Source organism: Zonotrichia leucophrys, unplaced genomic scaffold (genome assembly GCF_028769735.1).
Source record: "Zonotrichia leucophrys gambelii isolate GWCS_2022_RI unplaced genomic scaffold, RI_Zleu_2.0 Scaffold_407_45707, whole genome shotgun sequence".
Classification (NCBI taxonomy): Eukaryota; Metazoa; Chordata; class Aves; order Passeriformes; family Passerellidae; genus Zonotrichia; species Zonotrichia leucophrys.
Window position 1 is genome coordinate 19,872 of NW_026992612.1, and position 25,505 is coordinate 45,376.

Genomic DNA, 25,505 nt, shown 5'->3' on the forward strand with positions numbered 1-25,505 from the left:
AGAAATTTTTCTGACCAATTTTTCCAAGGAAAAAAAATTCCCAGGAAAATTTGGAATTTTTGGAAAAAAATTCCTGGTCCAAACTTGGAATTCTCAGGAGAAAATTCTGCACCAAATTTGGAATTTTAGGGAAAAAATTCCCAGGGAAAAATTTCCTGCTCAAAGTTTGGAATTGGCAGGAAAAACTAGGAAAAAAATTCCAAATTAAAGTTTGGAATTCTCAGGAAAAAATTTCTGCTCAAATCTTGGAATTGGTGGGAAAAATTCCCAGGAAAAATTTGGAATTTTTGGGAAAAAATTTCTGATCCAAACTTGGAATTTGTGGGAAAAATTCCCAGGAAAATTTGGAATTTTTGGGAAAAAAATTCCTGATCCAAACTTGGAATTTGTGGGAAAAATTCCCAGGAAAAATTTGGAATTTTTGGGAAAAATTCCTGATCCAAACTTGGAATTTGTGGGAAAAAATTCTGCACCAAGTTTGGAATTCCAGGGGAAAATTCCCACTTAAAATCTTGGAATTCCTGGAAAAAATTCCTGAAAATTCCAGAAAAAAATCTCACTCCAATCTTGGAATTCCTGGAAAAAATTTCTGCTAAAATCTTGGAATTCCCAGGAAAAATTCCCAGGAAAAAAATTCCCGTTCCAAGCTCGGAATTCCCGCTCAAAGTTTGGAATTTTTGGAAAAAATTTGGAATTTTTTTGGAAAAAATTCCCACTCAAAGTTTGGAATTCTCAGGAAAATTTCTTGCTCCGAGTTTGGAATTTTTTGGGGAAAAAATTTTCTGCTCAGATCTTGGAATTTTCGGGAAAAAAATTCTCAAAAATTTCAGGAAAAAATTCCAGAAAAAAAATTCCAGGATTTCAAAGTTTGGAATTTGCAGGGCAGGAATTCTCCGGGGGGAGATTTTCCAACCAATCCAGGAGGATCCGGTTCAGCTCCAGTGGCCTGGGGAGAGAAACGGAGAGAAAATTCCGGAAATTTGGGGAAATTCGGGAATTCCGGGATTTGGGAATTTGGGGAATTTTGGGATTTGGGAATTTTGGGAATTTTGGGAATTCAAGGATTTGGGAATTCTGGGAATTCCAGGATTGGGGAATGCTGGGAATTCCGGGATTTGGGAATGTTGGGAATTCTGGGAATTCCAGGATTTGGGAAGATTTGGGAATTCCAGGATTTGGGGAATGTTGGGAATTCCGGGATTTGGGATTTTGGCAATTCCAGGATTTGGGAATGTTTCAAATTCCAGGATTTGGGATTTTGGCAATTCCAGGATTTGGGAATTCCAGGATTTGGGAATGTTTGGAATCCTAGGATTTGGGATTTTGCCAATTCCAGGATTTGGGATTTTGCCAATTCCAGGATTTGGGAATGTTGGAAATTCCGGGATTTGGGAATTCCAGGATTTGGGAATTCTGGGATTTGGGAATTTTGGGAACTTTGGGAATTCCGGGATTTGGGAATTCCGGGAATTTTGGGAATTCCAGGCCCGTCCCCACCTCTCCATCTGTGTCCAGTGGCCGCAGTTCTCGATGTGGCCGCGCTGCAGCCGCGGGATCTGAGCCGGAAAAGGGCCCGGATGGAGCCGGAGCCTTCTGGAACCTTCCGGAACCTTCCCCGATTCCCCCCATTCCCAACCCTCCCCTGGACACGGAAATTCCCACATTTTCCCACATTTTTTCCCCCTTTTTTTCCCCGTATTTTTCCCCAATTTTCCCCACATTTTCCCCATACTTTTTCCACATATTTTCCCCATCATTTTTCCCAATTTTCCCCATATTTTCCCCATTTTTTGGCTGTGTTTCCCCCGTATTTTTCCCCAATTTCCCCTGCATTTTCTCCATTTTTTCCCCATTTTCCCCCCAAATTCTCCCCCACATTTTCCCCCACATTTTCCCTCTATTTTCCCCATATTTTCCCCATTTTTCCCCCGTATTTTTCCCCAATTTCCCCCATTTTCCCCCTGTATTTTTCCCCATTTTTCCCCCGTATTTTCCCCATATTTTCCCCATTTTTCCCCCGTATTTTTCCCCAATTTCCCCCATTTTCCCCCTGTATTTTTCCCCATTTTTCCCCCGTATTTTCCCCATATTTTCCCCATTTTTCCCCCGTATTTTTCCCCAATTTCCCCCATTTTTCCCCATTTCCCCCCCGTATTTTCCCCCATATTTTTCCCAATTTTCCCCCACATTTTCCCCCGTACTTTCCCCATATTTTCCCCATATTTTCCCCACATTTTCCCCCCGTATTTTTCCCCAATTTCCCCCACTTTTTCCCATTTTTTCCCCATATTTTCCCCATTTTTCCCCCGTATTTTCCCCATATTTTCCCCATTTTTTCCCCGTATTTTCCCCATATTTTTCCCCAATTTCCCCCACATTTTCCAGCACATTTTCCCTATATTTTCCCCATATTTTCCGATTTTTCCCCCGTATTTTTCCTCAATTTCCCCCATTTTTCCCCCATATTTTTCCCAATTTTTCCCCACATTTTCCCTGTATTCTCCCCATATTTTTTCCCAATTTTTCCCCATTTTTCTCCTCAGTTTTTCCCAATTTTTCCCCATTTTTCCCTTTATTTTCCCCCAATTTTTCCCCATTTTTCCCCGTGTTTTCCCTGTATTTTTCCCCAATTTTCCCCATATTTTTCCGCCATATTTTTCCCAATTTTTCCCAATTTTTCCCCATATTTCCCCCATATTTTCCCCCCGTATTTTCCCCCATATTTTTCCCCATTTTCCCCCCGTATTTTTCCCCACATTTTCCCCAATTTTCCCCCATATTTTTCCCCATATTTTTCCCCGTATTTTCCCCATATTTTTCCCAATTTTTCCCCCGTATTTTCCCCAATTTCCCCCATTTTTTCCCCCATATTTTCCCCATTTTTCCCCATTTTTCCCCCGTATTTTCCCCATATTTTTCCCAATTTTCCCCATTTTTTCCCCACTTTTCCCCCGTATTTTTCCCAATTTTCCCCATTTTTTCCCTGTATTTTCCCCATAATTTTTCCCCAGTTTTCCCCAATTTCCCCCCATATTTCCCCCATATTTTTCCCAATTTTTCCCCCCTATTTTCCCCCATTTTTTCCCCATTTTTCCCCAATTTTTCCCCAAATTTTCCCCCATTTTTTCCCCATTTTTCCCCCACATTTTCTCCATTTTTTTCCCTGTATTTTTCTCCTCACCCATCTCTCCATGCCCTTGCTCAGGCCGGGTTTCAGCACCGGATCCTTCCCGGCCGTCACCATCAGCGCCGGCAGCGGGATCTGCCGGGAACCCAGCGCCCATTGGGGGGCCCAAAGGGATTTGGGGGTCCCCAGGGGAAAATGGGATTTGGGGGAATCCTGAAGGGATTTGGGAGATTCCAGCCGGGATTTGGGGGGTCCCGAGGAGATTTGGGGGATCCAGAGGGGGAAAATGGAATTTTGGGGGATCCCAGATGGGATTTGGAGGATCCAGGGGGGGATCCGGAGGGGATTTGGGGATCCAGAAGAGATTTTGGGGATCCCAGATGGGATTGGGGGGATCCTGAGAGAATCTGGGAGATCCAGGGGATCTGGGGGATCCTGAGGGGATTTGGGGATCCCAGATGGGATTTGGGGGATCCAAATGGGATTTGGGGGATCCCGAGGGGGAAAATGGGAACTGGGAGATCGAGATGGGATTTGGGGGATCCCGATGGGGATTTGGGGGATCCCAGATGGGATTTGGGGGATCCTGAGGGGATTTGGAGGAGGATTTGGAGGCACTGAATTGAGCTCAGGGTTGGGGATCCCTTTGGGATCAGATTCAGGATCAGTTTGGGATCGGGATCAGGGTGGGGATGGGTTTGGGATCGGGCTCAGGGATAGGTTGGGATGGGATTGGGGTCAGTTTGGGATCGTGTTCAGGGATCATTTTTGGGATGTGGATGGGTTTGGGATTGGGCTCAGGGATCAGGATCTGGCTCAGGCTCAGGATCAGGCTCAGGGATCGATTTGGGATCAGGACTGGGCTCAGGGATCAGGATCAGGGTCAGGATCGGGATCAGGGATCAGTTTGGGATCGGTTTCACTGCTCACTGTCCTGCCACGGGCGCTCAGGGCCCAGCTCAGGGATCAGGGTGGGATCGGTTTGGGATTGGTTTGGGATGGGGCTCAGGGATCATTTCGGGGATCAGGATACGGATTGGGGTTAGGATTGGGATCAGGATGGGGATGGGTTTGGGATCAGGATCGGGCTCAGGGATCATTTGGGATCAGTTTGGGATGGGTTTCACTTCTCACCGTCCTGCCATGGGCGCGCAGGGCCCAGCTTTGGGATCAGGCTGGGATCAGTTTGGGGATGGGGATGGGTTTGGGATCGGGTTCAGGGATCATTTTTGGGATCGGGATTGGGATTGGTTTGGGGAGGGGGATCAGCTTGGGATCAGGCTCAGGAATAATTCTGGGATCAGGATTGGGCTCAGGGATCATTTTTGGGATCACTGCTCACCGTCCTGCCTTGGGCGCTCAGGGCCCAGCTCAGGGATCAGGGTGGGATCATTTTGGGGATGGGGATCGGTTTGGGATCAGGATCAGGCTCAGGGATCAGTTTGGGATCAGTTTGGGATCATTTGGGATCAGTTTCATTGCTCACCGTCCGTCCGCGAGCGCGCAGGGCCCAGCTCAGGGATCAGGCTGGGATCAGTTTGGGGATGGGGATGGGTTTGGGATCAGGCTCAGACTCAGGGATCATTTTGGGGATCGGGCTCAGGGATCAGTTTGGGATCAGTTTGGGATGGGTTTGGGATCAGGATCGGGCTCAGGGATCATTTGGGATCAGTTTGGGATGGGTTTCATTGCTCACCGTCCTGCCATGGGCACGCAGGGCCCAGCTTTGGGATCAGGCTGGGATCAGTTTGGGGATGGGGATGGGTTTGGGATCGGGATTGGGCTCAGGGATGGGTTTGGGATCGGGATCGGGCTCAGGGATCATTGTGGCATCAGGATCAGGCTCAGGGATTGGTTTGGGATCGGGATCAGGATCAGGGATTGGTTTGGAATCATTTGGGATCAGTTTCACTGCTCACCGTGCGGCCGCGGGCGCTCAGGGCCCAGCTCAGGGATCAGGGTGGGATCAGTTTGGGGATGGGGATGGGTTTGGAATCGGGATTGGGCTCAGGGATGGGTTTGGGATCGGGCTCAGGGCTCAGGGATCAGTTTGGGATCAGGATCAGGCTCAGGGATCAGGGTGGGATCAGTTTGGGGATGGGGATGGGTTTGGGATCGGGATTGGGCTCAGGGATCGGTTTGGGATCGGGATCTGGCTCAGGGATCATTGTGGCATCAGGATCAGGCTCAGGGATCGGTTTGGGATCAGGATCAGGCTCAGGGATTGGTTTGGGATTGGGATCGGTTTCAGTGCTCACCGTGCGGCCGCGGGCGCTCAGGGCCCAGCTCAGGGATCAGGGCTGGGATCAGTTTGGGGACGGGGATGGGTTTGGGATTGGGACCAGGGATCATTGTGGGATCAGGCTCAGGCTCAGGGATTGGTTTGGGATCAGTTTCATTGCTCACCGTCCAGCCGCGGGCGCTCAGGCCCAGCTCCAGGATCAGTTTGGGATCGGTTTGGGATCGGGATCAGGGATTGGGGTTAGGATTGGGATCAGGATCACGGTTGGGATCAGTCTGGGGACAGGGATCAGTCTGGGATCGTGTTCAGGGATCCTTTGGGGGATTGGGATGGGTTTGGGATCAGGATCGGGCTCAGGGATCATTTGGGATGGGTTTCATTGCTCACCATCCGGCCTTGGGCGCTCAGGGCCCAGCTCAGGGATCAGGGTGGGATCAGTTTGGGGATGGGTTTGGGATCAGGATCAGGCTCAGGGATCATTTCGGGGATCGGGATCAGTTTGGGATCATTTGGGATGGGTTTCATTTCTCACCGTCCGTCCGCGGGCGCGCAGGGCCCAGCTCTGGTTCTCCCTCACGTTCCGGTACCAGTTCAGGGGCCCCCTGGGAAACCCCAACAGTGACCCTGGGATGATCCCAAAGGGGGGATCCCAATGGGGGGATCCCAATGGGGGGATGGGGCAGATCCCAGACCCCAAAACCCGGATCCCGGATCCCACCTGAATCCGGATTTGCGGAACTGCCGGATGTAGTATTGGAGCACGGCCGGGGGCAGCAGGCGGCTCTCGGGGGGATCCTCGGGGAGCCCCACCAGGAGACCCCCTGGGAACAAACAGGGATCCCCCAAATCCCATCAGGATCCCCCAAATCCCATCAGGGTCCCCCAAATCCCCTCAGGGTCCCACAAATCCCCTCAGGATCCCCCAAACCCCCTCAGGATCCCCCAAATCCCCTCAGGATCCCCCAAATCCCCTCAGGATCCCCCAAATCCCTTCAGGATCCCCCAAATCCCCTCAGGATCCCCCAAATCTCCTCAGGATCCCCCCAAATCCCCTCAAGATCCTCAAATCCCATCTGGATCCCCCAAATCCCATCTGGATCCCCCAAATCCCCCAGGGTCCTACAGATCCCCTCAGGATCCCCCAAATCCCCTCAGGGTCCCCCAAATCCCCTCAGGACCCCCCAAATCCCATCAGGATCCCCCAAATCCCCACAGGATTCCCCAAATCCCATCTGGATCCCCCAAATCCCCTCAGGGTCCCCCAAATCCCATCTGGATCCCCCAAATCCCATCAGGATCCCCCAAATCTCCCCGGGATCCCCCAAATCCCCTCGGGATCCCCCAAATGCCCTCAGGGTCCCCCAGATCCTCTCAGGATCCCCCCAAATCTCCCCGGGATCCCCCAAATCCCTTCAGGATCCCCCAAATCCCCTCAGGATCCCCCAAATCCCACGGGATCCCCCATATCCCCAGGATCCCCAATTCCCAGGGGATCCCCCCAATCCCAGAATCCCCCAAATCCCAGAGAATCAATCCCCCCATTCCCACGGGATCCCCAAAATCCCACAGGATCCCCCCAAATCCCACAGGATTCCCCCATTCCCACAGAATTCCCACCTCCCAGAATCCCCCAAATCCCAGAGAAACCCCCAAATTCCATGGAATCCCCCAAATCCCAGGGGATTGGGATTGCCCCACATTGGGAAATTGGGATTGGGGGTTGGGATCCCCCAAATTCCCAAAGAATCCCCCAGATCCCACAGGATCCCCCATTCCCACAGGATCCCCCATTTCCAGGGATCCCCAAATCCCGGGGGATCCCCCATTCCCACAGAATTCCCCCAAATCCCACAAAACCTCCCACCCCCAGGATCCCCCATGCCCAGGGGAACCCCAAATTCCCAGGGGATTGGGAATGCCCCAAATTGGGGAATTGGGATTGGGGGTTGGGATCCCCAAATTCCACAGAATCCCCCAAATCCCGGGGGATCCCCAAATCCCGGGGGATCCCCGATTCCCAGAGAATCCCCCCCAAATCTCACAGGATCCCCCAAATCCCACAACATTCCCCAAATTCCACGGGATCCACCATCCCCTGGATCCCCCATTCCCATGGGATCCCTCATTTCCAGGATCCCCCCATTGATCCCCCAAATTCCCAGGGGATTGGGAATGCCCCAAATTGGGGAATTGGGATTGGGGGTTGGGGTTCCCCAAATTCCCAGAGGATCCCCCAAATCCCACAGAATCCCCCATTGCCAGGGGATCCCCCATTCCCAGAGGATCCCCCAAATCCCACAACATTCCCCAAGTTCCACGGGATCCACCATCCCCTGGATCCCCCATTCCCAGGGGATCCCTCATTTCCAGGATCCCCCCAAAATCCCAGGGGATCCCCCCAAAATCCCAGGGGATTGGGAATGCCCCAAATTGGGGAATTGGGATTGGGGGTTGGGGCTCCCCAAATCCCACAGAATCCCCCAAATCCCACAGGATCCCCCAAATCCCACAGGATCCCCCATTTCCAGGGATCCCCAAATCCCGGGGGATCCCCGATTCCCACAGAATCCCCCCCATATCCCCAGGATCCCCCATTCCCAGGGGATCCCCCATTCCCAGGGATCCCCCAAATTCCCAGGGATCCCCCAAATTCCCGGTGGATCCCCCTGGGCCGTTCCTTTGCCCACCTCTCTCCCGGGCCCGGCGCACGTCGACGCTCTCGGGCAGCCGATCCTGTGGGGGCGGGGCAGCAAATCCAGCCCGGGAATTCCCACAGACCACGGGAATTGGGGAATGTTGGTGACGGAGACCAGGGATCCCAGAAATCACAGAAATCCCAGAAATCCCAGAAATCCCAAAAATCACAGAAGTCCCAGAGATCCCAAAAATCTCAAAAATCCCAGAAATCCAAAAAATTCCAAAAATGGCAGAAATCCCCAAAATCCCAGAATTCCCACGGATCCCAGAAATCACAGAGATCCCAGAAATCCCAGGGATCCCAGAAATCCAAAAAATCGCAGAAATCCCAGAAATCCCAGAAATCCCAGAAAATCCCAGAAATCCCAAAAATCCCAAAGATCCCAGAAATTCCAGAATTATCAGAAATTCCAGGAATCCCGGAAATCCCGGAAATCCCAAAAATCCCAGAAATCTCAGAAATCCCAGAAATCCCAGAGATCCCAAAAATCCCAGGGATCCCAGAAATTCCAGAAATCCCAGAATTCGCAAAAATCCCAGAAATCCCAGAAATCAAAAAAATTCCAAAAATTCCAAAAATCCCAGAAATCCCAGAAATCCCAGAAATCCCAAAAATCACAGAAATTCCCAAAATCCAAAAAATTCCAAAAATGCCAGGGATCCCAGAAATCCCAGAAATCCCAGAAATCCCAAAAATCCCAAAAATCCCAGAAATCCCAGAAATCCCACAAATCCCAGAAATCCCTCAAATCCCAAAAATCCCAGAAATCCCAGAAATCCCAGAAATCCAAAAAATTCCAAAAATCCCCAAAAATCCCAAAAATCCCCAAAAATCCCAGAAATCCCAGAATTCCCAGGGATCCCAGGAATTGCCGAAATCCCAGAATTCCCAAAAATCCAGAATTCCCAGAAATCCCAGAAATCCCAGAAATCCCAAGGGATCGGGGATGGTCCCAGAGGGAGGGATCCCATTGGGGGCTCCGAAAGCCCTCTGGGATTTCCCGATCCTTTGGGATCCAGCCCTCAGCTGATCCCAATCCCAACCCTGATCCCGATCCCAATCCTAATCCCCATTCCCAATCCCAATCCCAATCCCAGCCTCGATCCCCATCCCAACCCTGACCTTGATCCCAATCCCATTCCCATCCCAATCCTCATCCCAATTCCACCCCATTCCCATTCCCAATTGAATCCCAATCCCCAATCCCATTCCAAATCCCGACCTCGATCCCAATCCTGATTTTTTGATCCCAATTGCAAACCCCATCCCAATCCCAATCCTGATCCCAATTCCAAATCAATCCCAAATCCCAAATCCCAAATCCCAAATCCCAAATCCCAATCCCAAATCCCAGTCCCAATCCCAAACCCCAAATCCCAAACCCCAAATCCCAAATCCCAAATCCCAAATCCCAATCCCAATCCCAAACCCCAAATCCTAATTCCCAATCCCAGATCCCAATCCCAATCTCAAATCCCAAACCCCAAATCCCAATCCCAGATCCCAATCCCAAATGCCAATCTCAAATCCCAAATCCCAAATCCCAGATCCCAATCTCAAATCCCAAACCCCAAATCCCAAATCCCAGATCCCGATCATGATCCCGATCCCATTGTGGATCCCAATCCCAATCCCATTCCCATTGCCATTCCCATTCCCGACCCCAATCCCCATCCTAATCCTGCTCCCATCCCCCTATTGATCCCGATCCCGATCCCAATCCCAGCTCCATTCCCAATCCCAATCCTGATCCCATTCCACCACCCCAAGCTGAGCCCAGCTCTGATTCCAATCCTGATTTTGATCCCAAACCCGATCCCAACCCGATCCCCATCCCAATCCCGACCCAATCCTGATCCCAATCCCAATGCTCATCTCAATCCCATCCAAATCCCAAACCCCAAATCCCGACCCCGACCCCAATCCCCATCCCAATCCTGATCCCATTGCTGATCCAAATCCCAAATCCCAAATCCGAAACCTCAAATCCCAAACCCCAATTCCCAAATTCTAAATCCCAATCCCAAATCCCAATCCCAAATCCCAACCCCAAATCCCAAACCCAATCCCAATCCCAAATCCCCAAACCCCAATCAGAAATCCCAAATCCCAATCCCCAAGTCCCAATCCCACATCCCAAATCCTGATCAGAAATCCCAAATCTCAAACCCCAAATCCCAAATCCCAACTCCCAATCCCAAATTCCAAATCCCAAACCCCAAATCCCAAATCTGAAACCCCAAATCCCAACCCCAAATCCCAAATCCCAAATCCCAAACCCCAAACCCCAATTCCCAAACCCCAAATCCAAGCCCCAAACCCCAATCCCAAATCCCAATCCCAGTCCCAAACCCAAAATCCCAAATCCCAACCCCAAATCCCAAACCCAATCCCAAATCCCCAAATCCCAATCAGAAATCCAAAATCCCAAACCCAAACCCCAAATCCCAATCAGAAATCCCAAATCCCAATCCCCAAGTCCCAATCCCACATCCCAAATCCTGATCAGAAATCCCAAATCCCAATCCCAAATCTCAAATCCCAAATCCCAAACCCCAAATCCCAAACCCCAAATCCCAAATCCCAAATCCCAATCCCAAACCCCAAATCAAAAACCCCAAACCCCAAATCCCAAACCCAAATCCCAAACCCAAATCCCAAATCCCAAACCCCAAACCCCAACTTCCAAATCCTGATCCCAAATCCCAATCCCAATCCCCAAATCCCAAACCCAATCCCAATCCCAAATCCCCAAACCCCAATCAGAAATCCAAAATACCAAACCCAAACCCCAAATCCCAATCAGAAATCCCAATCCCCAACTCCCAATCCCCAAACCCCAAATCCCGATCCCACCTCGGGCTCGGCCGATCGGATCAGGAGTTTCAGGGTCCTCCCGATGTCCCTCTCCAGCTCCGCCTCCGCCACGCCCTGAAACCGCGGGAAAACCCCAAAAACACCGCGATCGACCCCAAAAACCCCGGGATGGACCCCAAAACAGCGGGATCGACCCCAAAACAGCGGGAAAACCCAAAAACAGCGGGAGAAAACCCAACAAAAACACGGGGAAAAAAACCCCAAAAAACCCGGGATCGACCCCAAAACAGCGGGAAAAACCCAAAAACCCCGGGATCGACCCCAAACAGCGGGAAAACCCCAAAAACAACCCCAGGAAAACCCCAAAAACCCAGGAAAACCCAAAAACCCCGGGATCGACCCCAAACAGCGGGAAAACCCAAAAACACCGGGATCGACCCCAAAAAAGCGGGATCAACCCCAAAAAACAGCGGGAAAACCCCAAAAACACAGGGGAAAAAAACCAAAACCACAGGATTGACCCCAAAAACAGCAGGAAAAACCCCAAATTCCAAACCCAAAAATCCTCAAACCCCAAACCCAAATCCCAAACCCAGATCCCAAATCCAAAGCCCTAATCCCGATCCTGATCCCAAACCAGGATCCCAAAACCACCAGGACAAACCCCAAAAAAACACCGGGATCAACCCCAAAAAACACGCGGAAAAAAACCCCAAACCAGCGAGATAAATGCCAAAAACAAGCGGGATCGACCCCAACCAAACCCGGAAAACACCCCAAAAACAGCGGGATCAACCCCAAAACAGCGGGATTGATCCCAAAACAGCGGGAAAACCCCAAATCCCACATCCCAATCTCAATCCCAAATCCCAAACCCCAAATCCCAAACTCCAAACTCCAAACCCAAAAATCCCAATCAAAATCCCGATTCCCAGGTGCCAAACCCCAAACCCGAAATCCAAACCCAAACCTCAAAAACCCCAAATCCAAACTCCAAATCCCAAATCCCAGATCCCAAATCCCAAACCTGAAACTCCAAATCTCAGACCCCAAATCCTGAACCTCAGACCCAAAATCCCAAACCCAATCCTGATCCTGATCCCAAACCAGAACCCAAAACCAGCAGGATCAACCCAAAAACACTGGGATCAGATCCCAAAAACTCTGGGATCAACCCCAAAAACGCTGGGGTCAACCCCAAATCCCAAATCCCAAACCCCAAACCCAAAACTCCAAACCCCAAACCCCAAATCCCCAACCCCAAATCCTGATCCTGATCCCGAACCAGAATCCCAAAACCAGCAGGATCAACCCCAAAAACACCGGGATCAGATCCCAAAAACTCTGGGATCAGTCCCAAATCCCAAATCCTGATCCCAAATCCCAAACCCCAAATCCCAAACCCCAAATCCGGAACCTCAGACCCCAAAATCCCAAACCCCAAAACCACTGATCCTGATCCCAAACCAGAATCCCAAAACCAACAGGATCAACCACAAAAACACCGGGATCAGATCCCAAAAACACCAGGAAAAACCCCAAACCCCAAATCCCCAAATCCCAAAAATCCCCAAAATCCCAAACCCAAAACTCCAAACCCCAAATCCCAAAAATCCCCAAAATCCCAAACCCCAAATCCCAAAATCCCAAAATCCCAAATCCCAAACCCCAACCCCAAAACACCAAATCCCAAACCCAAAACTCCAAACCCCAAATCCCAAAAACCCCAAAACCACAGGGATTGACCCCAAAACTACTGAGATCAAAAAAATCTGAGATCAGATCTGGGATTGGGGTTTTGGATTTGGGATCTGGGATTTGGGGTTTGGGATTTTGAGGATTTTGGGGATTTTGGGGATTCGGAGTTTGGGATTTGGGATTTGGAATTTTTTAGGATTTTTGGATTCAGGGTTTAGGGTTTAGGGTGAGGGATCTGGGATTTTTGGGATTTGGGATTTGGGATCTCGGATTCGGGAATTAGGATCAGGGATTTGGGGGTTGGGATTTTTGGGATTTGGGATTTTTGGGAATTTGGAATTTGGGATTTTTGGGATTTGGGAATTTGGGGTTTGGGATTTGGGATTTTTTTTCCAGATTTTTGGGATTTGGGGTTTGGGATTTTGGAGATTGGGGATTTGGGATTCAGGATTTGGAATTGTTTTTTTTTTAATTTTATTTTGGATTTAGGATCAGGGATTTGGGATTTTTTTGGACTTGGGATTTTTTGGATTTGGGGTTTAGGATCAGAGATTTGGGGGTTGGAATTTTTGGGGGGCTTTAGGATCTGGAATCTGGGATTTTTGGGATTTTTGGGGTTCAGGATCAGGGATTTGGGGTTTTTGGGGTTTTTGGGGTTCAGGATCAGGGATTTGGGATTTTGGGATTCAGGATCAGGGATTTGGGATTTTTGGGATTTTTGGGATTTAGGATCAGGGATTTGGGATATTTGGGGTTTAGGATCAGGGATTTGGGATTTTTGGGGTTTTTGGGATTCAGGATCAGGGATTTGGGGTTTTTGGGGTTTTTGGGATTCAGGATCAGGGATTTGGGGTTTTTGGGGTTCAGGATCAGGGATTTGGGGTTTTTGGGATTCAGGATCAGGGATTTGGGGGTTTTGGGGTTTTTGGGATTCAGGATCAGGGATTTGGGGTTTTTGGGGTTTTTGGGGTCAGGATTCGGGATCTGACCGGCTCCTGGAAGTAGAGCTGGTAATCGAACTCCGGGATCTGCCTCAGTTTCTCCAGGGCGTCGGAATCGGGGTCGGGCGGCCGGAATGGCGTGTTCAGAACGGCCACGGCCCTGCAGATTATTGGGGATTTATTGGGGATTTATTGGGGATTTATTGAGGGTTTTATTGGGGATTTATTGGGGATTTATATGGGTTTTATATGGCATTTATTGGGGATTTATATGGAATTTATTGGGGATTTGTTGGGGATTTATTGGGGATTTATAGGGGATTTATTGGGGATTTATATGGGATTTTATATAGATTTATATGGATTTATTGGGGATTTTTTTGGGATTTATTGGGATTTTATATGGGATTTATTGGGGATTTATTGGGATTTTATATGGGATTTATTGGGGATTTATATGGGATTTATTGGGGATTTATTGGGGATTTATATGAGATTTATATGGGTTTTATATGGGATTTATTGGGGATTTTATATGGGATTTATTGGGGATTTATTGGGGATTTATTGGGGGTTTATTGGGGATTTATTGGGGATTTATAGGGGATTTATTGGGGATTGATTGGGGATTTTATATGGATTTATATGGGATTTATTGGGGATTTTATGGGATTTATTTGGGGATTTATTTGGGATTTTATATGGGATTTATTGGGGATTGATAGGGAATTTTATAGGGGATTTCTAGCTTATTTATAGGAGATTTATTGGGGATTTATAGAGGATTTATTGGGGATTTATAGGGCATTATTGGGGATTCATTGGGGATTTATAGGGGATTGATGGGAGATTTTATTTGGGATTTTATAGGGGATTTATTGGGGATTTTATAGGGGATTTATTGGGGATTTATAGGGGATTTATAGGGGATTTTATATGGATTTATATGGGATTTATTGGGGATTTTATATGGGATTTATTGGGGGTTTATTGGGGATTTATATGGGATTTATTGGGGGTTTATTGGGGATTTATTGGGGATTGATAGGGGATTTTATGGGGGATTTATTGAGGATTTTATTGAGGATTTATTGGGGATTTATTGGGGATTTATTGGGGATTTATTGGGGGTTTATTGGGGTTTTATTGGGGATTGATAGGGGATTTATTGGGGATTGATAGGGGATTTTATAGGGGATTTATTGAGGATTTTATTGAGGATTTATTGGGGATTTATTGGGGTTTTATAGGGGATTGATTGGATATTGATTGGGGATTGATAGGGGATTTTATAGGGGATTTATTGGAGATTAATAGGGGATTTATAGGGAATTTACGGGGGACTTGAAAGGGGATTTATTGGGAATTTTATAGGGGATTTATCGGGGATTTATTGGGGGTTGATTGGCGATTGATTGGGGTTTTTTTGGGGATTTAAAGAGATTTTAAATGGGATTTTTTAGGGATTTACAGAGGATTTTATATGGGAATTTATGGGGGATTTATAGGGAATTTATGGGGGATTTATTGGGGATTTATGGGGGATTTATGGGGGATTTATTGGGGAATAATTCGGGATTTATTATTGGGAGCTTATAGGGGATTTATTGGAGATTTTATAGGGGATTTATTGGGGATTTATTATGGATTTTATAGGGGATTTATCGGAGATTTATTGGGGGTTGATTGGAGATTGATCGGGGTTTTTTGGGGGATTTAAAGAGATTTTAAATGGGATTTTTTAGGGATTTATAGAGGATTTTATATGGGAATTTATGGGGGATTTATAGGGGATTTATAGGGGATTTATAGGGGATTTATTGGGGATTTATTTGGGATAATTGGGAATTTTATAGGGGATTTATTTGGGATTTTATAATGGAGTTTTCAGAACAACCCTGGCCCTACAAATTCCAGGCAGGAAAATTCAATATTTGGGACTGCCGGGGGCTCCAGAATTCCGGGAATTCCGGGATTTTTATTGATCCGGGGATTTTTCTTTTTTTACGGGATTTTTCTTTATTTTGGGATTTCAGTTGTGGGGTTTTTATTGATTTTGGGGGTTTTTGGGGTTTTTGGTGTCTCACCGGACGCGCTCGGGGTAGAACAGAGCCACGTTCCAGGCCATGGCCCCGCCCCAGTCGTGGCCAACCAGGATCACCTGCGGGATTCCCTGCGGAAAGGGGAAATCCCAAAAACCCAAAAATCCCAAATCCCAAAAATCCACAAATGTCAAAAATCCCAAATCTCAAAAATCCCAGAAATCGCAGATCTCAAATCCCAAAAATCCCCGAAATCGCAGATCCCAAATCCCCAAACGCCAAAAAATCAAAATCCCCAAATGCCAAAAAATCCCAATCCCAAAAATCCCCAAAATCGCAGATCCCAAATCCCCAAATGCCAAAAAATCCCAAATCCCAAAAATCCCCGAAATCGCAGATCCCAAATCCCCAAATGCCAAAAAATCCCAAATCCCAAAAATTCCAGAAATCGCAGATCACAAATCCCAAATCCCAAATATCCCAGGTCCCAAACCCCAAATACTGAGTCCCAAACCCCAAAAATCCCCAAAATCGCAGATCACAAACCCCCAAATGCCAAAAAATCCAAATCCCAAAAATCCCCAAATCCCAAAAATCCCCAAAATCGCAGATCCCAAATCCCAAAAATCCCTGAAATCACAGATCTCAAATCCCCAAATGCCAAAAAACCCAAATCCCAAAAATCCCCGAAATCGCAGATCTCAAATCCCCAAATGCCAAAAAATCCCAAATCCCAAAAATCCCAAATCCCAAAAATCCCCGAAATCGCAGATCTCAAATCCCCAAATGCCAAAAAATCCAAATCCCAAAAATCCCCAAAATCGCAGATCTCAAATCCCAAATCCCAAACCCCAAATACTGAGTCCCAAATCCCAAAAATCCCCGAAATCGCAGATCCCAAATCCCCAAATGCCAAAAAATCCAAATCCCAAAAATCCCCAAAATCACAGATCTCAAATCCCAAAAATCCCAAATCCCAAAAATCCCGAAATCGCAGATCTCAAATCCCCAAACGCTAAAAAATCCAAATCCCAAAATCCCTGAAATCGCAGATCTCAAATCCCAAAAATCCCTGAAATCACAGATCTCAAATCCCCAAATGCCAAAAAATCCCAATCCCAAAGATCCCCAAAATCACAGATCCAAAATCCCCAAAATCCCCGAAATCGCAGATCCCAAATCCTAAAAATCCCCAAAATCGCAGATCCCAAATCCCAAATGCCAAAAAATCCCAGGTCCCAAAATCCCTGAAATCGCAGATCCCAAATCCCAAAAATCCCAGAAATCGCAGATCTCAAATCCCCAAATGCCAAAAAACCCAAATCCCAAAAATCCCCAAATGCCAAAAAATTCCAATCCCAAAAATCCCCGAAATCGCAGATCTCAAATCCCAAATCCCAATCCCCAAATATTGAGTCCCAGATCCCAAAAATCCCCAAAATCGCAGATCTCAAATCCCCAAACGCCAAAAAATCCCAAATCCCAAAAATCCCCAAATGCCAAAAAATCCAAATTCCAAAAATCCCTGAAATCGCAGATCCCAAATCCCCAAATGCCAAAAAATCAAAATCCCAAAAAACTGAACTTCCAAATCCCAAATCCCACATCCCAAATCCAAATTCTGAATCCCAAATCCCAAATATCCCAGGTCCCAAACCCAAATACTGAGTAGCAAATCCCAAAAATCCCCAAAATCCCAAATCCCAAATATCCCAAATCCCAAACCCCAAATACTGAGTCCCAATTTCCAAAAATCCCTGAAATCGCAGATCACAAATCCCAAATGCTAAAAAATCCCAAATCCCAAAAATCCCCAAAATCGCAGATCCCAAATCCCCAAATGCTAAAAAATCCCAATATCAAAAATCCCCGAAATCGCAGATCCCAAATCCCCAAATGCCAAAAATTCCAAATCCCAAAAATCCCCCAAAGGCCAAAAATCCCAAATCCCAAAAATCCCCGAAATCGCAGATCTCAAATCCCCAAATGCCAAAAAATCCAAATCCTAAAAAACTGAAATCCCAGATCCCAAATTCCAAATTCCGAATCCCAAATCCCAAATATCCCAGGTCCCAAATCCCAATACTGAGTCCCAAATCCAAAAATCCCAAATCCCAAAAATCCCCAAAATCGCAGATCTCAAATCCCCAAACGCCAAAAAATCCAAATCCCCAAAATCCCCAAATGCCAAAAATCCCAAATCCCAAAAATCCCCAAAATCGCAGATCTCAAATCCCCAAATGCCAAAAAACCCAAATCCCAAAAATCCCCGAAATCGCAGATCCCAAATCCCAAAAATCCCCAAAATCGCAGATCCCAAATCCCCAAACGCCAAAAATCCCAAATCCCAAAAATCCCTGAAATCGCAGATCTCAAATCCCCAAATGCCAAAAAATCCCAAATCCCAAAAATCCCCAAATGCCAAAAATCCCAAATCCCAAAAATCCCTGAAATCGCAGATCTCAAATCCCCAAATGCCAAAAAAACCAAATCCCAAAAATCCCCAAATGTCAAAAAATCCAAATCCCAAAAATCCCCGAAATCGCAGATCCCAAATCCCAAAAATCCCCGAAATCGAGATCTCAAATCCCAAATGCCAAAAAGTCCAAATCCCAAAAATCCCCAAATGCCAAAAAATCCAAATCCCAAAAATCCCCGAAATCGCAGATCCCAAATCCCCAAAATCCCCGAAATCGCAGATCTCAAATCCCAAAATACCAAAAAATCCAAATGCCAAAAATCCCCAAATGCCAAAAATCCCAATCCCAAAAATCCCCGAAATCGCAGATCCCAAATCCCAAAAATCCCCGAAATCGCAGATCTCAAATCCCCAAATGCCAAAAAATCCAAATCCCAAAAATCCCCAAAATCGCAGATCTCAAATCCCAAATCCCAAATCCCAAATATCCCAGGTCCCAAACCCCAAATACTGAGTCCCAAATCCCAAAAATCCCCGAAATCGCAGATCTCAAATCCCAAATCCCAAACCCCAAATACTGATGTCCAATTTCCAAAATCCCTGAAATCGCAGATCTCAAATCCCAAATGCCAAAAAATCCAAATCCCAAAAATCCCTGAAATCGCAGATCTCAAATCCCAAATCCCAAACCCCAAATACTGAGTCCCAAATCCTAAAAATCCCGAAATCGCAGATCCCAAATCCCCAAATGCCAAAAAATCCCAATCCCAAAAATCCCAAAATCGCAGATCTCAAATGTCAAAAATCCCAAATCCCAAAAATCCCCGAAATCGCAGATCTCAAATCCCCAAATGCCAAAAAATCCAAATCCCAAAGATCCCCAAAATCACAGATCCAAAATCCCCAAAATCCCGAAATCGCAGATCTCAAATCCCCGAAATCGCAAATCTCAAATCCCCAAATGCCAAAAAATCCCGAATCTCAAAAATCCCTGAAATCACAGATCTCAAATCCCCAAATGCCAAAAATCCCAAATCCCCAAAATCCCCAAAATCGCAGATCTCAAATCCACAAACGCCAAAAAAATCCAAATCCCAAAAATCCCCAAATGCCAAAAAATCCAAATCCCAAAAAACTGAAATCCCAAATTGCAGATCCCAAATCCCAAATTCTGAATCCCAAATCCCAAATATCCCAGGTCCCAAACCCCAAATACTGAGTCCCAAATCCCAAAAATCCCAAATCCCAAAAATCCCAAATCCAAAAATCCCCGAAATCGCAGATCCCAAATCCCCAAATGCCAAAAAATCCCAAATCCCAAAAAACTGAAATCCCAAATATCCCAGGTCCCAAACCCCAATTCCACATCCCAAAATATCCCAAATCCCAAAAATCCCAAAACCCCCAACCCCCAAATCCCTGATCCTAATCCCAAATCCCCAAATGCCCAATTCCCAAATTCCAACTCCACACCTCAAATCCCAAAAATCCCAAAAATCCCAACAATCCAAAATCCCAAAATCCTCAAATCCCCAAACCCCAAATCCCAAACTCTAGACCCCAAAAATTAAAAAAAACCCCAAATTTCAAAATTCTAAAATCCCAAATCCCAAAACCTCAAATCCCAGGCCCCAAAAATCCCAAAAAATCCCCAAACCCCCAAATCCCAGATCTTAAATTCCAAATCCCAAATTCCAAAAATCCCAAACACCAAAATCCCCAAACCCCAAATTAATCCCAAATCCCAAACCCCAAACCCAAATCTCAACTCCAGATCCCAAATCCCAAAAATCCTGGATCCCAAACCCCAAAATCTCAAAAAAATCCCAAATCCCAAGTCCTGAAGCCCAAATCCAGATCCCAAACCCCAATTCCAAATCCCAAAATCCCCAAATCCCAAAACCCCCAAATCCCAAAATCCCCAAATCCCAAAACCCCCAAATCCCAAAAACCCCAAATCCAAACCCCAAATCCCAAATCCTCACCAGTTTATCCAGGAAAGTGATGAAATCCTGGGAAAAGGGATTGGGATCAGTGGGATCGGGATCAGATCCCTTTGGGATTATTGGGATCGTTGGGATTGGGATCAATGGGATCAATGGGATCATTGGGATCAATGGGATCAATGGGATCAGCGGGATTGGGGTCAGATCCCTTTGGGATTATTGGGATCAGCAGGATTGGGATCATTGGGATCAGCGGGATTGGGATCGGATCCCGTTGGGATTATTGGGATTATTGGGATCATTGGGATCAGATCCCATTGGGATTATTGGGATCACTGGGATCAGCGGGATTGGGATCAGATCGGGATCATTGGGATCATTGGGATCAGCGGGATCAGGGTCAGATCCCATTGGGATTATTGGGATAATTGGGATCAACAGGATCGGGATCAGATCTGGATTGGGATAATTTGGATCAGCAGGATTGGGATCAGACCCCATTGGGATTATTGGGATCGTTGGGATCAGCGGGATCGGGGTCAGATCCCATTGGGATTGGGATCATTGGACTGGGATCAGACCCTGATCAGATTGGGATTGGGATTGGGATCGGGACCAGTGGGATCATTGGGATCAGTGGGATTGGGATCAGATCCCGTTGGGATTGGGATTGGTGGGATTGGGATCAGATTGGGATCACTGGGATCAGTCTGGGATCATTGGGATCACTGGGATCAGTGGGATTGGGATCAGATCCCATTGGGATTGGGATTGGTGGGATTGGGATTGGGATCGGGATCAGCGGGATTGGGATCAGTCTGGGATTATTGGGATCAGTCTGGGATTGGGATCAGATTGGGATTAGGATCAGGATCATTGGGATCAGCAGGATTGGGATCAGATCCCATTGGGACCGGGACCAGTGGGATTGGGATCAGATTGGGATCATTGGAATCGGATTGGGATCATTGGGATCGGGATCAGATTGGGATTGGGATCAGGATCATTGGGATCAGTGGGATTGGGGTCAGAACCCACTGGGATTGGTGGGATGGGGATCAGATGGGGATCATTGGGATCAGTCTGGGATCATTGGGATGGGGATCAGATCCCATTGGGATTGGGACTGGCAGGATTGGGGTTGGGATCGGGATCAGCGGGATTTGGATCAGGATCATTGGGATCATTGGGATCACTGGGATTGGGATCAGATTGGGATTAGGATCAGGATCATTGGGATCAGCGGGATCGGGATCAGATCCCATTGGGATTGGGATTGGTGGCATTGGGATCAGTCTGGGATCATTGGGATCACTGGGATGGGGATCAGATCCCACTGGGATTGGGACTGGCAGGATTGGGATTGGGATCGGGATCAGCGGGATCAGGACTGGGATCATTGGGATCGGGATCAGATTGGGATTGGGATCAGTGGGGTCAGGATCAGTGGGATTGGGATTGGGATCAGGATCATCGGGATCATTGGGATCGGGATCAATGTTCCCATTGGGATCGGGATCAATGTTCCCATTGGGATTGGGATTGGGGTTGGGATCAGATTGGGATTGGGATCGGGACCAGTGGGATTTGGATCAGCGGGATTGGGATCAGATCCCATTGGGATTGGGATCATTGCATTGGGATTGGGATCAGATTGGGATTAGGATCAGGATCATTGGGATCATTGGGATGGGGATCAGATCCCATTGGGATCGGTGGGATTGGGATCAGTCTGGGATCATTTGGGATCACTGGGAGTCCAATTGGGATCAGATCGGGATCATCGGGATCGGCCCCTCCCAGCCCCAGAATTCCCCAAATCCCCCAAAATTCCCAAATCCCGGGATCGCTCACCTTGCAGATCTGCTCCTGGGAATATTCCGAGATGTCTGCGGGGAAAAAATTCCAGAAGTTTCTTTTCCAGGATTTTAATTTTTTCCACATTTTTTTCCCCCACCTGATTTTTCCCCCATAATTTTTCCCGACCATTTTTCCCACGATTTTTTTTCTCCCATGATTTTTTCCACTCTTTTTAAAATTATTTTTTCCCATGACTTTTTTTTCCCATTATTTTTTCCTTTTTTTCCCCATTATTTTTTCCTGGTTTTTTTTCCCCCCCCCATTTTTTCCCATGATTTTTTTTCCCTTTTTTTTTTTTTTTTTTGGTCATGATTTCATTTTCCCACAATTTTTTCCCTCCAAGATTTCTTTTTTTCCACAATTTTTTCCTTATTTTTACCCCAATTTTTTGTCCCGTACTTTTTTCCCATGATTTTTTCCCCCTTTTTTTTCCCTTTTATTTTTTTCCCACAATTTTCCTGCCAATATTTTTTTTCCATCATTTTTTTTCCGGGAAAAATAATCCATTGATCACCACGGATTGATCACCTGTTGTTAATTCCCGTTATTAATTCCCGTTATTAATTCCCGTTATTAATTCCCACTACTGCTATTAGTTCCCATTATTAATTCCTATTACTAATTCCCATTGTTAATTCCCCTTCTTATCCCCCATTATTAATTCCTGTTGCTGTTATTAATCCTCATTAATAATTCCCATAATTAATTCCCATTGTTATCCCCATTATTAATTCCCATCAGCATTAATTCCCATCGTTATTAATTCCCGTTGCCATTATTATTTCCTATCAATAATTCCTATTATCAATTCCTATTATCAATTCCATTATCAATTCCCATTATTAATTCCCATAGTTATTAATTCCTGTTGCCGTTATTATTTCCTGTTATTAATTCCCATCAGCAATTCCCATCATTACTGATTCCCATTATTAATTCCCATTGTTAATTCCCCTTGTTATCCCCATTATTAATTCCTGTTGCTGTTGTTCTCATTATTAATTCCCATTAATAATTCCCATTATTAATTCCCATTATTAATTCCCATTGTTATTCCCATTATTCATTTTATTAATTCCCAAAATTAATTCCCAATATTAATTCCCAATATTAATTCCCATTGTTATTCCCATTATTAATTCCCATCAGCATTAATTCTCATCGTTATTAATTCCCGTTGCCATTATTATTTCCTATCAATAATTCCTATTATCAATTCCTATTATCAATTCCATTATCAATTCCCATTATTAATTCATATCATTATACCCATTATTAATTCCTGTTATTAACTCCCATTATTAATTCCCATCATTATTAATTCTTGTTATCAATTCCCATTATTAATTCCCATAGTTATTAATTCCTGTTGCCTTTATTATTTCCTGTTATTAATTCCCATTAGCAATTCCCATCATTACTGATTCCCATTATTAATTCCCATTGTTAATTCCCCTTGTTATCCCCATTATTAATTCCTGTTGCTGTTATTAATCCCCATTAATAATTCCCATAATTAATTCCCATTGTTATCCCCATTATTAATTCCCATCAGCATTAATTCCCATCGTTATTAATTCCCGCTGCCATTATTAATTCCTGTCAATAATTCCTATTATTAATTCCTATTATCAATTCCATTATCAATTCCTGTTACTAATTCCTATCATTATAGACATTATTAATTCCTGTTATTAACTCCCATTATTAATTCCCATCATTATTAATTCTTGTTATCAATTCCTGTTATTAATTCCCATCGTTATTAATTCCTGTTGCCGTCATTATTTCCTATTATTAATTTCCCATTAGCAATTCCCATCATTACTGATTCCCATTATTAATTCCCATTGTTAATTCCCCTTGTTATCCCCATTATTAATTCCTGTTGCTGTTATTAATTCCCATTATTAATTCCTATTACTAATTCCCATTATTAATTCCCCTTGTTATCCCCATTATTAATTCCTGTTGCTGTTATTAATCCCCATTAATAATTCCCATAATTAATTCCCATTGTTATCCCCATTATTAATTCCCATCAGCATTAATTCCCATCGTTATTAATTCCTGCTGCCATTCCTGTCAATAATTCCTATTATCAATTCCTATTATCAATTCCAGTTATTCATTCCCATTATCAATGAATTCCCATCGTTATCAATCCCAGTTATTAATTCTTGTTATCAGTGAATTCCCATGGTTATCAATTCCCATTATCAATGAATGCCCATGATTATCAATCCCCCTTATCAATGAATTCCCGTCGTTATCAATCCCCATTATCAATGAATTCCCACCGTTATCAGTCCCCGTTATCAATCCCCGTTATCAATTCCCATTCCGTTATCAATCCCCGTTATCAATTAATTCCCCTGGGTATTAATCCCCGTTATCAATAAATTCCCATCGTTATCAATTCCCATTCTCGTTATCAATCCCCATGGTTATCAATGAATCCCCATGGTTATCAACCACCATTATCAATGAATCCCCATCGTTATCAATGAATTCCCATGGTATCCCCATTATCAATGAATTCCCATTGTTAGCAATCCCCGTTATCAATGAATCCCCATGGTTATCAATCCCCGTTATCAATCCCCGTTATCAATGAATTCCCATGGTTATCAATCCCCGTTATCAATGAATCCCTGTGGTTATCAATCCCCATCGTTATCAATGAATCCCCGTGGTTATCAATCCCCGTTATCAATTCCCATTCCCATGGTTATCAATCCCCGTTATCAATGAATCCCCACTGTATATCAACCCCCATTATCAATGAATCCCCGTGGTGATCAATCCCCGTTATTATCAATGAAGGCCCGTGGTTATCAATGAATCCCCATTATCATCAATGGCGCCGCAGTTCCGGCTCTCACCGCTGGGGGCGCTGCTGTCCCCGTACCCCTTCATCTCCAGGGCGATCACGCGGAACCCGGCCCGGGCCAGCGGCGCCATCTGGGGAATTCGGGAATTTTGGGAAATTTTGGGAATTTTTTGGGAGGAATTTTTTGGGGATTCTGGGATATTTTTGGGGAATTTTTGGTGAATTTCTGGGGAGTTTTTTTACAGAATTTTGGGGGATTTTTTGGGGAATTTTGGTGGATTTATTTTAAATTTTGGGGGAATTTTTGGGGGATTTTTAAAAAATTTTGGTGAATTTGGGGGCATTTTTGGAGGAATTTTTTGGAAATTTTTGGGGAATTTTTGGGGAATTTTTGGGAACTTTTAGGAAATTTGGGGGGAAATTTTGGGGGGATTTTTTGGCCCATTTTGGGGAATATTTTTTTTAATTTCTGGGGAATTTTTGGAGAACTTGGGAATTTTGGGGGAATTTTTAGGAATTTTTGGGGAACACTTGGGGAATTTTTGGGGAGTTTTTTGTGGGAATTCAGGGAATTTTTGCCAAATTTTTTGGGGGGAGTGTTTATAGGAATTTTTGGAGAATTTGGGGGGGATTTTTGGGATATGTTTGGGGGGGATTTTTTGGGGAATATTTTGGGGATTTTGGGGGGGAATCTCGGGGGAATTTTTGGGGAATTTTTGGGATTTTTTGGGGGGAATTTTTGGGATATTTTTGGGGGGAATGTTTTTGGAATTTTGGGGGGAATTTCGGGGCAATTTTTTGGGGGAATTTTTGGGATACTTTTGGGGGGAATTTTTGGGGAATTTTTTGGAATTTTCTGGGGAATTTTGGGGGAATTTTTGG

The 25,505-nt window shown here is 45.5% G+C and overlaps 1 protein-coding gene across 1 annotated transcript; it reads right to left on the bottom strand.

Annotated features, from left to right (window-relative positions):
* Nucleotides 1–305: 305 nt before the first annotated feature.
* LOC135441653 (bifunctional epoxide hydrolase 2-like) lies at nt 306–24,754 on the bottom strand. The gene is made up of 12 exons (XM_064701212.1): nt 24,676–24,754; nt 21,785–21,819; nt 19,970–19,996; nt 15,611–15,696; nt 13,572–13,683; nt 10,924–10,998; nt 8,057–8,102; nt 6,088–6,190; nt 5,902–5,971; nt 3,182–3,262; nt 1,498–1,556; nt 306–946 (listed from the first exon to the last, which is right to left on the bottom strand). Exons 1-12 carry the CDS (start codon nt 24,752–24,754, stop codon nt 862–864), a joined length of 858 nt encoding a protein of 285 aa, XP_064557282.1. The 3' UTR covers nt 306–861.
* Nucleotides 24,755–25,505: the final 751 nt, after the last annotated feature.

Coding starts and splice junctions, on each gene's coding strand:
- LOC135441653 (XM_064701212.1), bottom strand. CDS start 24,754: ATGGCGCCGCTGGCCCGGGCCGGGTTCCGCGTGATCGCCCTGGAGATG. Junction 3,263..5,901: donor TGCGCGCCCGCGGACGGACG/GTGAGAAATGAA, acceptor GGTTCCCGGCAG/ATCCCGCTGCCGGCGCTGAT. Junction 1,557..3,181: donor GCAAGGGCATGGAGAGATGG/GTGAGGAGAAAA, acceptor TTTCCGGCTCAG/ATCCCGCGGCTGCAGCGCGG.